Genomic DNA, 15,374 nt, shown 5'->3' on the forward strand with positions numbered 1-15,374 from the left:
GCAATAGAAGAAAGAGACTTGTTGCTGCGAAGGGGAATGGTTTATATGTATCAGACAAGGATCTTTTCTTTTGCCTAAACAGGTGGGCTAGTACCTTAATTTTCCCAGATATAACCCAATACATTTTATGTTTTAGTGTAGCCAAACTGAGAATTTGCATTTCAGTATATCCAATAACCAAAGCAGTTCTCTTTTCCATTTTCATTTGCTGCTTGTGTGATAGCTATGTGATAGTGTTTAACTATTGCCCCATAATTCATATAGCTTTAAGGTTTCCCAACCCTATTTGGACTAAGACCACATTAATATATATATGTTTACAGTGCTCATTGATTCTCTTCTGCTCAATGTAGTATACCACACAATGTTAGTAACAAGACAAACAGCACAAAACACAAACTTTGCTGCAATAATAAATTCATAGTGTTCTTCAGCTGTTTTGCTGGCACCTGCTTTTTTTTTTTTTTTTTTTTTTTTTTTTTTTAAGTTCTGAAAGACAAAAAGAACATTTTCTACCCCCTTTTGGGGGGCAGATTATTGCTTAAAATACTTTTTTTACAAATCTTTTTGCTGATTGCAGACAAAACAGAGAAATTATCACCATATTTTCCTGTGGTTTTATTTTATTGGCAGGCCAGGTTTGCAATGTTTCCTACCTTTTAAGAGTTAACCTGTTCCTTTTAGTATCAGGACTAGCTTGTTTTCCACCTTCCTTTTTTGGAGGGTTGAACTTTGAGCTTTCTGGTGTCAAGTAGTTTGTTTACTGCCCAGATATGTATATTATTTGCAGTTCCTTTGTGCTACTTTATCACCACAAAAAGGATCCAAAATCTCTCCCCATTTTTCTGGTTCTGGCTGCCTTTTCCACAGCCACAACTTTTCAGCATCTTTTAAAGACCACTTTATAAAACATGGACGTATCCAAAGGGTTAAATGCTAACCAAACCAATTCATCTGAAACCTACAAAGCAGAGTTTTTACAAACCAAGAGTGTTGGTTTAGGTCCTTAATACCATACAGATTTACACAATATATTTGCACACACAAATTCTTTTTTTTCCCTTGCACTGCTTTAATTATTTTCACTCAGCTGTACACAAATTACATTCTCTTTTATGCATTTGGAGGCAGTTAAGTTTCAATGGAAACCTCTTTTTTTCCAGTTAATGATTTAAACTAAATCATGCATATTTAAATGATTTCAGTCAGGATTATTCGCAGACCATTCCTTTGGGAAAAGGGCCTATTTTTCCTTCAGAATGGCTGCAAAGAAATCAAGAATTCTTTTCCTATAATATATATTTTAACAACTTTTGACTGTTCAATTCCCTCCAGCTTCTGTAGTGTTAATTTTCCACTCTTTCTTTTAATCACTTTCTCATCTTCCAAAACAACACCTCCATCAGCCTAGATGTCACCATTCAAAGTACTGTCCTAGGGATCTGAATCCGCAGAGCCTGTACTTACTTGAATACACTTCCCACTTTTGCTCACAATACTTGGCAGCAGGCTCATCTTTGTCTTGAACACATCTCACTATCAGTCCCCAGTTGCATTACCCAGGGCATTTTGAATGGCTTTTTAAAAAAAAAAAAAATCAGTGCAAGCATGGGTCATCTTAACTTCTGATTTAAACTTAACAGAGGCACAATTGTCATTGATGTTCCTTTAAAAAGACCTTGATCCATGAAAGGTCGGGGCATTTAGCTTTAGTCAGGATATGGAGATTCCTAGGATGTAAGGTACATGTTGTAATCATTTGATTTATCTTTTTCCAAAATATTAAGTTTGGGTCTTTGGGCTTTAGATCTGGGAGATCCTTTAATAAGCCCCTTATTTCCTCTGTACTGAAAGGAGTATACTTATGAGCAGGCTGAGCTGTTCTGTTATCTCCCTGTCCCGTCCATTTTTATATTTGTTTTGTAAGCTGTTTCCAATTAATTTCCTTCTGGTTATTTTTATTATTAGTGTCTGAACCAAAATCGGTGTGCTCCTTCTGTTGCATGATAGCAGTAATACAAAGTGCAGAGGAGTTACACTCTTTCAGTTTAGCCTTTAAAGTACTGTTCTCTGTTTGGAGTTCCTCTAATTTCTGGTTCAGTTCTGCCTTCTGGCTTTGTGCTGATGTGAAAGCCTTTTGAAATTTTTCTAACTCTTTTATCTTTTTTTATATTCACAGTAAAGTATTACTACTTTTTCTAACTTTCCCTTTGTCTGACCAGACCACCATAACAAGCTGTCTTTTACACTTACACTCGTCCATCCATCTTTTATCATAGCTTTTTGAACCTTTGCATGTTTTCCTTTTAGAAATTCAATGATTTTTCCTCCCGTTGAGGGCATCATTGAAGCACCCTGGGGCAAGTTGTGCGACATTGTCACCCAGCTTCCTAAAACCCATTTAAATGGCGTTTCAGGGGAACCAGCCAAGCATGCCCTTGTACTCAGCACCACTGAAACACTCAGCTGGGTGTTCAGCACAAAACCCACTGAGGCACTCACCTGGGTGCTCAGCACAAAATTTTCTGAAAACACTCACCTGGGTGTTCAGCCCACTGAGACACTCACCCGGGTGCTCAGCACAAAATCCTACTGAGACACTCACCTGGGTGCTCAGTGCTTGGCAGTGCAGCCTTCACCGAAGTGATCCCTGCACCCCAAAAATGTGGCCAGAACTACAAAACTACAATATCAAAACACAGTTCCTGTTCAGTCCTCTTGTCTATGCACCTTACATGTGGTTCATATTAAAAGGGGTGCAAAAGAGGTATCTTGGGAAGTCCCAGACCAAGGGTCGTGCCAGAGGTGGTAAGTATAAAAGATACTCACCTCTGTCCTTAGTCGTGGGAAGCTCTCGAGGATCCCAGTTGCACCCTGCTCGCTGCGCCAAATTGTAAAGCACGAAGGATTTTTCCCCAAGGATCAGGTAGCACAGACAATACTGAAGAGGTTTTATTGACACACACAAATAACCATAGCTATGGGGAAGCCCAAGCAGCATAGCTTTATGCTGGCTACTGGTGCTTCGTTTTGCTATCAGATAGAACAGACTTATATAGGATCACACTTACATAGTGATCATTGTTATAGATATTATTTCCAGATACCACACAATTTATGACCTCAGGAAGGGCAAATCCTGTTCCCAGAGTCTATATGATTTATGACCTCAGAATAGGTGAACACCATTCCCGGATGTCACATAGTGGGGGCTCCTGGTGCCAGGAAATCTAGGACCCTGGGCAGGCATTTGACCTAGGGCATCCTATCAATATTTTCCTGATTCCACAGTTACATAGTATGTTTTAAATTCTATATCTATACACTTGTGAATACATTCAAACTAATAGGGTTATACTCGGTGAGGGGTGTAGGATGAAAGGGGAAAGGGAGCGGGGAGTCTTCATGGATAGGTGGTAAACAGACAAAAATACAAAAGGCAGTTGTGTGGCTCTTATAGATCTTAAGATTACTAAGACTAGAAATTGTCGTAAGCCTAACAGGAGAATAACCTAAAAAGTACAAAGGCAAAACAAGATTAAAACTTATTTAAATTAAGGTTTCCTGCTTGCTGATTTTAATCATGATTAAATCCCACTTTTTGTGTATCAGGCTATATGTGGATGGAAACAAATTAAATTCAAAGTGCACAAAAACGGCATTTTCATTTTAAATCTCTTGGGGGCAAAACTTTTTGCTGCGACCATGGAATCCCAAAAGGCCAATTATAAGTACTTTAATGGTCTAGCTGATAAAATTATTTGGTCTCAATTATGTGGTTCACTGTAATTCCTAACGCAGATTTGCTGTTAGGTCAGGTTAGGTCTAGTCCAAACTACAGATACAGGAGCAGCATGCAGGATCAGAGTGAAGGTGGCTGCTGTATATTTGCACCACCCACTGCTGGAGTGTAGGTTAATTTTGCAAAGTTTAGGCTGACATTTACACAAGCTCCTGCACAAGGGTCATGGTGGATTTTATATATATCAGTGGCAATTTTTAAATCAAGATTGGCCTGTTTTATACAGGAAGTCAGATTAGATGATCACACTGGTCCCTTCTGGCCTTGGAATCTATAAAGGATTTGATATGGTTGGGGAGGGAACAGATGGAATTGCTTCTCTTCCAAGGTGTCAGAGTTAACAGGTGGGCAGACAAGTGATGTAATGCTCATTTTTCTTTGTAGGTGTTGTGGGTGGTGATAACCCATCTGGATTTGTTTTCTTCCTGCAGGTATCCGATGTGTATCTTAAGTATAACCTACCTTTGTTAGTGATGCCTCCTGCTGGAGTTTTCTACCCAGCGCTGCTCAGCTTGGATTCTGTCAGTCTGAACCAGCTCTGCTACATTATGTACAGGTACCAAAGATGGGAGAGGGCTTTCAACTTTATCACATCATCTTCTATTCTGATCATCTGTTGGGGAGATGCCACTCTTAGTGTTGGCAAACAAGAGCATAGGGATTCCATGAAATCTTCTGTGTTCTCTCCCTTGCTTTCTGTGAAAGGGGCACCCAAGCAACAATAGAAACAAGTTTCAGGACACTGCTTTCACCCCCAGATGCCACTTCTGAGGTAGGTAGGTGTTCCCATAATACTTTGAGAGAGCTTAAGTAATTCATCTAATAGGCATCAGTCAAGAATTGAACATAGAGCTTCTTACTCCCAGGCTGAAGAGGAGCACTGTGCAGTGCTGTTTAGGGCAGTACTGAGTATGAGGTGTTTGTTACATATGAGTCTAGGGGGTCTGAAGGCTGCCTGCAGGCCTGGAAGAGTGCATTGTTCATTTCTCTGCAGGCCCTATTGAACTGCTGCTATTCTTGGTGGTGGTAGTTCCAATGGCTGCATCTGATAAGAAAAGTCGCCAATTGCTGACAGCTGGCGTAGGGCTGTCCATGTGGCTTTCTCTCTGAGGAGACTGCAGGGTAATTAACGTGACAGGACGCTCTCGGGAGATAAGAGCAGCTAGTGCTTATTTATACAGAGCAATTGTCAGGTTCCATTACTTCCAGTGGCTTCCATTTTTCTATACTCGCTGAATGAAAGGCTCCTTTTTTTTAAAGGCACACTGATTTTTGTGCTAGATTTCAGGGCTGCACATTGCTCTCTGCATATAGCCTGTTGAGTCATTGTCCCTGATTTGCTTGGAACACATTGCTCATGCAACAAGGAGGTCCCTTCTAGTCCTATGTTCTGTTAGTAACAGACTTTGAGGCTCCTTAGTAAGAGATGAGCTCTCATTCAAGTATCTTTCTTCTCCCTAGTCCCTGTGCCAAGTGGTGAAGTCCCTTTTGAACTCCTCCTTCTGTCAGTATTTATATTTGGAGGAGGAAGAAAGCTCAGTAGTCATACTAGTGGAGGATAAAAGTTGCCTTTAAATTGCTCTAAAGCAGCAGTCCTGTCCTTCTCTAGTATTTATCTGCATTAGAATTCAGAGGGCACTTAACAGTCTTTTCCATTTGTTCATTTCTTTAGGTATCGAACCAACTTAGTAGCTGCCAAAGAAAATGAGCAGGTTAAAAAGGTACCATGAACAAAGCTATGTGGTAAAGTACTGAGGACAGTAATAAAGTGGTTACAAACAAGGAGTTGGGGAGGCAATGCTTTAATGACACAATTGCATGGAATGAGGGTAGTACACTAGTGCTGTAAGGAAATTACTCACTGAATTGTTTTCTGGTCCCATTAGACAATACTGCAATTCAAGTTCAGTAGCCAGACTTACCAAGAGTACAACCAGTACATAATGGCCATGGTGGGCTGTCTGTGGACATCCAGTGCATTCCAGAAGGATATCCACCCTCAGGGCATTCACCTAGATCCGGAAGTTCTAAAGAAAACCAGAGTGCAGGAGGTCAGGAACAGCTTCAACATTGTCCACCACCCAGCTCTGATGGGCTATGCTATCCTCTTCCTGCAGCAGGTAAGGGTGTGAGCAATGCTTGGCAGCACAACAGTGGGGCCACTGTGAATCAGACACTCCACCTTGAAAAGCTAGAGAACTGCCCCCCTTGTGCACTTATTGAGTAATCAAGTCAGCTGTGATTTCAAGCATTGGCACTCTGCTAGGTGGGCTGAAACCAGTGTTCTATGTTCATCTCAGCCCAGCAGTTCTGTCTTAACAGCTCAGTTTTGTTCATATGCTTGGTGTAAAGGTGCAAAAATAAGTGATTTTAAACATGTTTTGCTTTTAATCTCCATGATTATGGTGTGGTCAAATAATTATGGCAAATGAGTAAAAATAAAACGGCTAAATATTAAATGTCCAATAACTTCATTAGTGCAGATTAAGGTTGTCCAGTGGTGCCTTGTGCGCTTCTAGTATGTGGAGAGTGGCTAAACTTAAACCTCTGAAAACCAAGGGAATACATAGCTAAGGTACATGCCACTCTTGCAACACAACCTTAACCGTGTCCCCTGGAGCTGGCACTAACTATTGGCAATTGGCAATGGTCAGTGGGCTGGCCGGCCCATAATAAGCAGACATGAGGATGTTCTACGAGAATTTGTGGTGGGCTCCACAGATTTGAATTCCAGCATTTATCTACATGTGCTTCCAACTGTCTTCACTGTGTTAGGTCTAGCTGTATTAACATGGAGGAGAGAGAAGTTGGAGCAGGTTGGTAGAGCTGTTGTGATATCATGAGGTGCATGTGTACTTCGAAAGATCAAACATACGTCATTTCAGCACTGAGTTTTGTACATTGTGTCTGCAGAGGTGCGCTCAGGTGTCTTCTTGCTTTGGGAATTGTTAGCATTCTGTGTCATACATGACAGTGGTCTTCAGAGCTTAGTGAGGAGGAAATGAAGGCAATGTCTCAGAAGGACTCCTCAAGACATGGGTGAAAGGGATGTAACGTTGAGCAAGTCTGGGGTGGCCTGTGTGGAGTAAGTGCAGGGTATGTCTATACTGCAATTAGACACCTGCAGCTATGGCTTTGTAGGCTCGGGCTAAGGGGCTATTTAACTGCAGTGTAGATGCTCTGGATGGATCCCAGGCTCTATGACCTTGTGAGGTGGGAGGGTACCAGAGCTTGGGTTGCAACCTGAGATGGAACAGCTACACTGCAATAAAACAGCCCCTTCGCCTGAGCCCCGTGAACCCAAGTCAGCTGGCACGGGCCAGCCACAGGCTTTTACCTGTTGTGTAGGCATATCCTCAGTGTTTGAGTGTAGACCAGGTGTAAGTAGCTCCTGTTTGCTACTCCTGTCTTAGATATGAGTTTTGCTACAGCAAACAGGTGTTTAAACTTGCAGTGCTCATGTGCTGTCTTGCCAAAGGGTTCTGCAACATCTGTAAGGGTAGTGATGGTACATGTTTTATTGGCATACTGGGACCTTACTCTGCCATCTTTGAGCTAAGGTCATGTTGTGGGGTGGCATGTATCTTAATGTTGTATTCCTGGTTTTCAGAGTCTAACTTCAGCATTCGCATGGGGGGCAGGGAGAGGGACTTATTCTCAAATAAGTATCCACATGTGGAGCGGTTACACTTCAGCTTCACACTTGACCTTAATTCAAGTTAACTTTCAAATGTAGGCAAGCCTCATTTTCACTGTTCAGGAAACATCATTACGTTATCCTAACTGTCTTCTCCCTTTGCTCTCTAGTCACTCACTGCTAAATTCCTTGACAATACTAATGTAAAATCGGAGTCTGCACATGAGTTTTAGAAAACTTTAAAATATTGCTTTTAAACCAGAAATCTTTGGTCTTGGGACAGAGCTTCCAAAAGGAGCCCCTGCAGAATGCAAACCGAGCAAGGGACATGCACAATACACATTCTCTGAAAACTGCCAAGGGCAGGGCTTGAACTCTCAGTGCATGAGTGCAGCTTAGATTCAATGACCAAAGCATGCTACTTTGAGTCACTCAGTTGCTGTAATTACAAAATGTAATTGTATTGCTTATTCACTTACCTGAATTTCAAAGGGATTATCCTTATGTTGTTAACAATGCTTTTACATGATAAACAAAAATTGGGAGAAGAGAATTCTGACTTCTCCAGTATTATAGCAAGACTGTTTCTTTGTCAAGTCAAGTTCTTCTCCTTCCCTCTTTGTCCTGAGGTCCCCTTACACCTCCCCAACCCTTGTAGAAATAAGACCTTGCTAATGGGCAATACAAGCATTCCTTTTGCAGTACTGACATTCTACTTCGAGTAATTGCTCATATCCATTCAAATATAGGTGAGTGCGCTGGTTCCCGGAACTTTTTTCCCCTTAGCAGACCCCGTAGGGTTGGCTTAGGCGCCCTCTGTGGTACCGCGCTCATGCCGTGGTATATGAGGCACCGCCGACCCTACAGGCCCTCAGTTCCTTCTTTCCGTCCCTGATGGTTGCTGGAACGTCTTGCCTCTTGCCTTTCGCAAGTAGCATTCCCCTTACTGACTTTGTTAATCGTTGTTGAATAGTTTGAAATAGTTTAGTATTAAGTGTAGTGTTAAGTTGTTAAGTTAGTTAGAATTAGAATAGACGCCCTTAGGGGCTTAGGGCTGGGCTATGCCCAGTTCACCTGGCTTCAAGTCTCAAGTGCCTGGGGGAGCAGCATTGGAGGGATAGGTGCAAGATTTGTAAAGCCTTCAAGCTGAGGACTCAGAAAGAGCATGATATTCGGCTGAAGGCTATTTTGAAGGAGGCGGCGCTCCGACTGACCTCCAAACCACCGCATTCCACCTCGGCACTGAGCGTCTCCAACAGCACTGGAGTCGACCCGACCCGACGCCGCCCATCCCCGGTGCCCAAAAAGAAACGGCGCCAGGGCTCGGATCCTATGCTCCCCTGCACCGCCTGCGTGGCCGGGGTCGAGCGAAGAGATGCACCAGCCACGGCCCGTTGAGCCTGCTCCGGCGCCTGCATCTCCACGCAGGGAGCCTCCCCTGACTCCTGGGGGTGGGGGAGCGCCCCTGCAAGGACCGTCGACACCGGAGGCTTTCCATGCGGCACGGGCCTTATTGGCCATGCCCACGCCTCTTTGCCCCCCTCGGCTGAGGGTGCGAGGACCGGTGTCCCAGGGTAAACCCGCGCTGGGTGTTTCCGGTGGATGGTCGATACCCCCGTCAGGGGTGAAGTCTCCCACCAGACGGCCAGGGAGAGTAGAGCGCGGCGGCTCCCCTCGCAGCTCCGACTCAGTCGTCGAGCTCCTCCTACCCGCGGCACCAAGGTCGGTCCCCGGCTCCAGAGGCATTGCGTTCAAGGCGGCACTGCTCCAAGTCCGCCTCGCGCAGTGCGCGCAGCTCCCACACCCCGGCACCGAGCCCTTCACCACCACGGCACCGGTCCCGATCTCCGGCATGGAGCCCAATGCGGAGCCCGGCACCAAAGGACCCGGCACCGAAAGATACGACCACCTCGACCCATCGCCGATCGCGATCTTCGGAGTCGGGCTCGGCACCGAGATGCCATGGACAGCACCGTTCCCGGTCCACAAAGGACAAGCAGCACTGGAAGTCCTCGGGGCCGAGAGGGAGGATGTTGTCCAGCTCGTCGGGGTGCGCATTCTCCCGTCGGCACCGCTCGAGGCGGCACCGATGCTCGTCTACCTCGTCGGGGTCATCGAGAAGTCGGTTCCTGGCGAAGAGGAGCAAAAGCCGGAGGCATCGGCAGCACCAGTCCAGCAGCTCCGGGTCCTGCAAAGGCACGACGCTCCGCAGCCAGTACCGATGCCGGCACTGGGGTGGCTGCAAGGGCCCTGGCAGTGGCCTTATTGGCGCCCATGGGGGGCACAGATGGGACAGGGGATGGTCAGTTCCATCTTCAGTGGCGCAGCCGGTGCCCCCCTCACCAAGCCAACAGGCTAAGGGCCATTCCTCGGAGGAGGAATTGGACCCTGGGGAGGGACCCTCCGCGGGGCCCCCTCAACAATCCTCCTCCTCTTCCCTTGATGAGGCGGCCGCCAGAGACCACAGGGTGCCCCCCCCGACTTCAGGGCCCACCAGGAGCTCCTGAAAAGGGTGGCCTCTAATTTGAACCTAGAACTCAAGGAGCTCTGGGAGGAGGAGAATCCCCTCTTCGGAGTTGTTGGGTCAGCAGGATCATCAAGGATAGCCCTACCCATGCATGAGAGAGTCCTTAAGCGGGCCAAGGCCCTCTGGCAAACCCCTGCCTCGGTTGCCCCCACATCCAAGTGCGCCGAGAAGAAATACTATGTCCCGGCAGAGGGGTTTGAATTTTTATTTACACACCCGGCCCTGGGGACTCTGGTGGTTGATGCGGCCAACCAGAGGGACAGGCAAGGTGGCCTGGGCACCATGTCAAAGAACAAGGATAACAAGAAACTTGATTTGTTTGGCCGTAAAGTTTATTCCACCGGGGCTTTGCAGCTCCGGATAGCAAACCACCAGGCCCTTCTAGGGAGGTACAATCTGAACCTCTGGGACTCCATGCGGCGCTTCGCAGAGGGGTTGCCCCAGGACCAGGCGGCGGACTTTGCCACAGTCCTGGAGAAAGGTCTCACAGTGGCAGGGATGGCGTTGCAAACTGCCAGTGACGCTGCGGACACCGCTAGCAGAGCCATGGCCTCTGCAATAGCCATGAGGCGGTGTTCGTGGCTGCAGTCACGGGGGTTGTCCCAAGAGGTGCAGCAAGCTATACAGGACCTGCCCTTCGCCGGGGCAGGCCTGTTCTCGGAGAAAACGGACAAGAAGCTGCACGCTCTGGATTCAAGAGCTACGCTCCATTCCTTAGGGCTCTACACACTCCAGGCGTCAGTCTCGGCCGCAGCCCCAACACCAGGCACAGCCACCCCCTAGGCCATCACCTAGACCCTCTCAGCCCAGTAGGGTCTGAGACAGGAGCAGGGGGTTCGGACGACGCAACCACTCCAGCTCGTCTGCAGCCTCCCAGCAAGGGCCCTCTAAGGGGGCTAATAACAAAAAGCAATTTTGATGATGTGCCTGACGGTGGCACCAATACCTCTCTCCCGGATCCACTTTTCCTGTTTGCAGACAGGCTAAGACCTTTCTATGCCAAGTAGCAAAATATCACCTCAGACCATTGAGTCCTCGGCATAGTTTTCAGGGGATACGCCATTCAGTTCACGGCTTTCCCCCCGGCCTCTCCCCCACCCCGTCCCTCTTCTGGGACCCCTCTCACGAGCAACTCCTTTTGCAGGAGGTGAATTCCCTCCTCCTCCTGGGGGGGTTGGAAGCAGTTCCTCTGCAAGAAATAGGGAAGGGATTTTACTCCAGGTACTTTCTCATCCCCAAAGCAAAAAGGGGCCTGAGACCCATATTAGATCTACGCTGACTGAACAAATTTATCAAGCGTCTCAGGTTTTGCATGGTCTCCCTAGCCTCCATTATCCCTGCTCTGGATCCAGGAGATTGGTATGCCGCCCTCGATTTGAAGGATGCGTACTCTCACATTTCCATCCTTCCCAGCCACAGGCGCTTCCTCCGGTTTAAGGTAGCTGGCTGCCATTACCAATTCTCGGCCTCTCGTCTGCCCCCAAGGTATTTACCAAGTGCATGGTGGTAGTGGCGGCCCACTTGCGCCACAGAGGGGTGCAGATCTTCCTGTACCTGGACGACTGGCTGATCAGGGGTAGGTCCAGGACCCACGTTCGGAACAGCCTATCCATCACCTGTGCAACATGCACCAGACTGGGGTTGCTCATAAACGAGCAGAAGTCCACTCTCACCCCGGTGCAATGCATAGAATTCATTGGGGCCACCCTGGACGCTACCCAGGCCAGAGCCTTCCTCCCACAGCCTTGGTTCGAGGCAATGGCCACGATAATCGCCTAGCTACACAGGTGCCCCACGATGACAGCCAGGCACTGCCTGCAGCTGTTAGGGCACATGGTGGCCTGCACGTACATGGTGAGGCTGGCTCGCCTCAAGTTCAGGCCTCTCCAGGCGTGGTTAGCTTCGGTATATGCACTGATCAGACACCCCTTGAACAGGGTGGTCACGGTTCCCCCAAGGGTCTTGGCCTCCCTGAACTGGTGGAGGACGCCCGGGGAGGTGTTGAGAGGGGTTCCTTTCCGCAATGTGGCCCCATCAGTCACCCTGATTATAGACGCTTTGGACGTGGGGTGGGGCGCCCACATCAGTACCAACCTGAGCACCCAAGGGCTGTGGTCAGAGGAGGAAAAGAGCCTCCACATCAACGTACGAGAGCTCAGGGCAGTCTGCTTGGCCTTCAAGGTGTTCCTCAGATTTCTGAGGGGCGTGATGGTTCAGGTCCTGATGGACAATACAGCAGCCATGTTTTACATGAACAGGCAGGGGGGAGCACGCTCCTCGGCCCTTTGCCAGGAGGCCATTCGACTGTGGGACTTCGCGGTGAGGCATGACTTTCATTTATCTGCCTCTCACCTCCCGGGGGTCAGGAACGACGAGGCAGACCACCTCAGCAGGTCATTTCTACCCCGCCACGACTGATCACTACACCTGGAGGTGGTGACTTTCATCTTCCGCAAGTGGGGTGTTCCCCAACTGGACCTGTTCATGTCGTCCTGGAACAGGAAGTGCCTGAGGTTCTGCTCGCTGGGGTCGCGAGCCGGGCTCCATCTTCGACGCATTCCTCATAGACTGGAAGGGGACCCTCATGTATGCGTTTCCTCCCATTCCGCTCCTGCCCAAGGTCCTCTTGAAAATCAAGAGGGACAAAGCGGACATAATACGCATCGCCCCAGCCTGGCCGAGACAGCATTGGTTTAGTATGCTGCTGGACCTGTCGATCGCACTGCCCGTGGAGCTCCCGAGGTGTTACGACCTTCTGCACCTGGACCTGGATTCCCTCCACCTGATGGCCTGGAGGCTCTGTGGCTGACGGAGGGAGAGAGAGCCTGCTCGGCGCAGGTCCAGCAGATTCTGCTGAGCAGCAGAAAACCTTCCACTCAGGTCGTGTACCAGGCCAAGTGGAGATGGTTTACCTGTTGTGTGGAGTCCCGGGGCATCCCGCCAAGCTGCTCGCTTGCGGCGTTCCTGGAGTATCTGCTCCCCCTAAAGCTCCAGGGTCTGGCGTTGGCCTCCCTGAGGGTCCATCTGGCGGCTATCTCAGCCTTCCAGCAGCTGCTAGAGGGGAGGTCCCTGTTTTCCCACCCCATGTCAGTCAGGTTCCTCAAGGGGGTGGAGAGGTTTTACCCGCAGGTCCGTGACCCGGTGCCTCCCTGGGATCTAAACCTGGTCCGCTCCAGTCCTCTTCGAGCCCGTGGCTACATGCCTGCTGCTTGTCTCTCTTGGAAGGTAGCCTTCCTGGGGGCCATTACCTCAGCTAGGAGGGTTTCCAAAATAAGAGCTTTAACCTCAGAGCCCCCCTACACTGTATTTTATAAGGACAAGGTGCGGTTGAGACCCCATCCAGCCTTTCTGCCTAAGGTGGTCTCCCAGTTCCACTATAATCAGGATATCTTCCTCCCCATGTTTTTTCCAAAACCGCATGGGTCGGAGGAGGAGCGGAGATGGCACTTGCTGGACGTGAGACGAGCCCTGGCCTACTACATCGAGAAGACACAGCCGTTCCGGAAGTCGACTCAGCTGTTCGTGGCAATGGCAGACCGGATGAAGGGCTCACCTGTCTCTACCCAGCGCATCTCCACGTGGATCACCGCCTGCATCAAGTGCTGCTACGAGCAGGCAAATGTACCACTTCCAGGAGCTGTTTCAGCACACTCAACCAGCGCCCAGGCCTCGTCTGTGACCTTCCTGGAGAGAGTGCCCCTGCAGGACATCTGCAAAGCCGCTACCTGGTTGTTGGTGCACACCTTCACATCCCACTACGCCATCGTGCAGCAGGCGAGAGAGGACGCAGGATTCGGCAGAGCTGGGCTGATGAGAGCAGCTCACCAGTAACTCCTACCCACCTCTAAGGTATGGCTTTTTAATCACCTGTATTGGAATGGATATGAGCAATCACTCTAAGCAGAAAACAGGGTTACTTACCAGTAATTGTTGTTCTTCAAGATGTGTTGCTCATATCCATTCCACCCACCCTCCGTCCCCGCTGTCAGAGTCGGCAGAAAGAAGGGACTGAGGGCCTGTAGGGTCGGCGGTGCCTCATATACCGCGGCATGAGCACGGTACTCCAGGGGGCACCTAAGCCGACCGTATGGGGTCTGCTAAGAGGAAAAAAGTTCCAGGAACCAGTGCACGGTGGTGTGCGCTCACCTGTATTGGAATGGATATGAGCAACACATCTCGAAGAACAACAGTTACTGGTAAGTAACCCTGTTTTTCTCTACATGGAAACCACAAACTGGTTTAAAGGTTGTTAGGAAAACAAAGGAGAGGAAAAGTTCTTGTCTGTAGTGACAGCTTTTCCTGAAAACGTGCTCCAGTGTTGAGTAAATCTTTCCAGGGCACCAGAGGGCGCTGCTTTGCAGCAGACTCAGAGAACAGTGCCTAAAACAGTGAGGCAATAAACTACACCTCACAGGGTTCTCTAATCTAGCTCCCTTTGATAGTGTTGAAGAATGTTTGGATGGTGGATCTTGAGCCTTTGAGGCACAAGAGTTCAACAAGTCTATAAATATTCCTTGTTTCTGCTCAGAAGTATTGACTTCTGGCAGAGTGCTCTGGGTGGTACCTTGCCATTTATGGACTGGTTTAAGGAGTCCAATGCTACAGCTCCATTCTAGTGCATATTCACAAGTGCCATAGTTTCCTTGCATGCATGGAGCTCCTGCCTGAAGAGGGTACTCAGCAGGACTGAGGCCTGGCAACTCAGGACAGAGAGTATAATTTGATCTGACTTCTATTTACTAATATTTTTCCCCCCCCCCACAAGGCTTGGCCAGAAGATAAAACGCTGAACTTCAACTTAATTAAGGTAATGAATTTTATTTTTTAATTTTTTATTTTTTAATATTCTATGAAAACAGGCTGTATTTAGCTATAAGTTAGTAATGAGTATAGTAGTGCTGTTCACCATCTTCAGAAATAACCTGTCCAGGAGAAGAACTAAGGAGCCTGAAAGGAGGGTTTAAGCTCTGATTGAGTTCTCATGTGTCATGACCAGATTAAAGATGAAGACTGACTCAGGGACCCAGAGAAGTTTGTTTCAGTTATGTCCACTACAGAGCTCCAGCTCTTCACAATAAAAACAGGACAGTGTTACCTGATGACTAGAACTGTGTACTTTGGTCTGGGAGCATTCTGGCATAGCAGCCATGGACTGAGACTTATACACCTTGACCTACAATCAGTTCAGCCTCAGGACAGAGAAGTTCTAGTTACCTCTTTATTATTGGAGAATTTGCTCCTGAGGAAATTCTACTCTCACAGATGGATTAAGCTTGTCAGTCTAAGTACTGTTCATACTCTGGGGTAGCAGTATATTCTTTTCTTTAATTATAAAGTGAACATACTGCTAGTGAATGGTGCTAAAGACAGAAATCCTCCACTGAATAGGTTCAGCATGGGCTGGGCAG

The 15,374-nt window shown here is 48.0% G+C and overlaps 1 protein-coding gene across 1 annotated transcript in view; it reads left to right on the forward strand.

Annotated features, from left to right (window-relative positions):
* Positions 1–15,374, forward strand: part of CENPI (centromere protein I) — a 44,516-nt gene that overhangs the window by 27,309 nt on the left and 1,833 nt on the right. The window contains exons 17-20 of the mRNA XM_067548408.1: positions 4,234–4,358; positions 5,475–5,523; positions 5,689–5,922; positions 14,732–14,773. Of these exons, the coding sequence (XP_067404509.1) occupies positions 4,234–4,358; positions 5,475–5,523; positions 5,689–5,922; positions 14,732–14,773 (450 nt within the window). The remainder of the gene's footprint in view (positions 1–4,233; positions 4,359–5,474; positions 5,524–5,688; positions 5,923–14,731; positions 14,774–15,374) is intronic.

This window comes from Emydura macquarii, unplaced genomic scaffold, assembly GCF_026122565.2.
Source record: "Emydura macquarii macquarii isolate MOO-44397 ecotype Brisbane River unplaced genomic scaffold, CSIRO-AGI_Emac_v2 contig_1253, whole genome shotgun sequence".
Lineage (NCBI taxonomy): Eukaryota > Metazoa > Chordata > Testudines > Chelidae > Emydura > Emydura macquarii.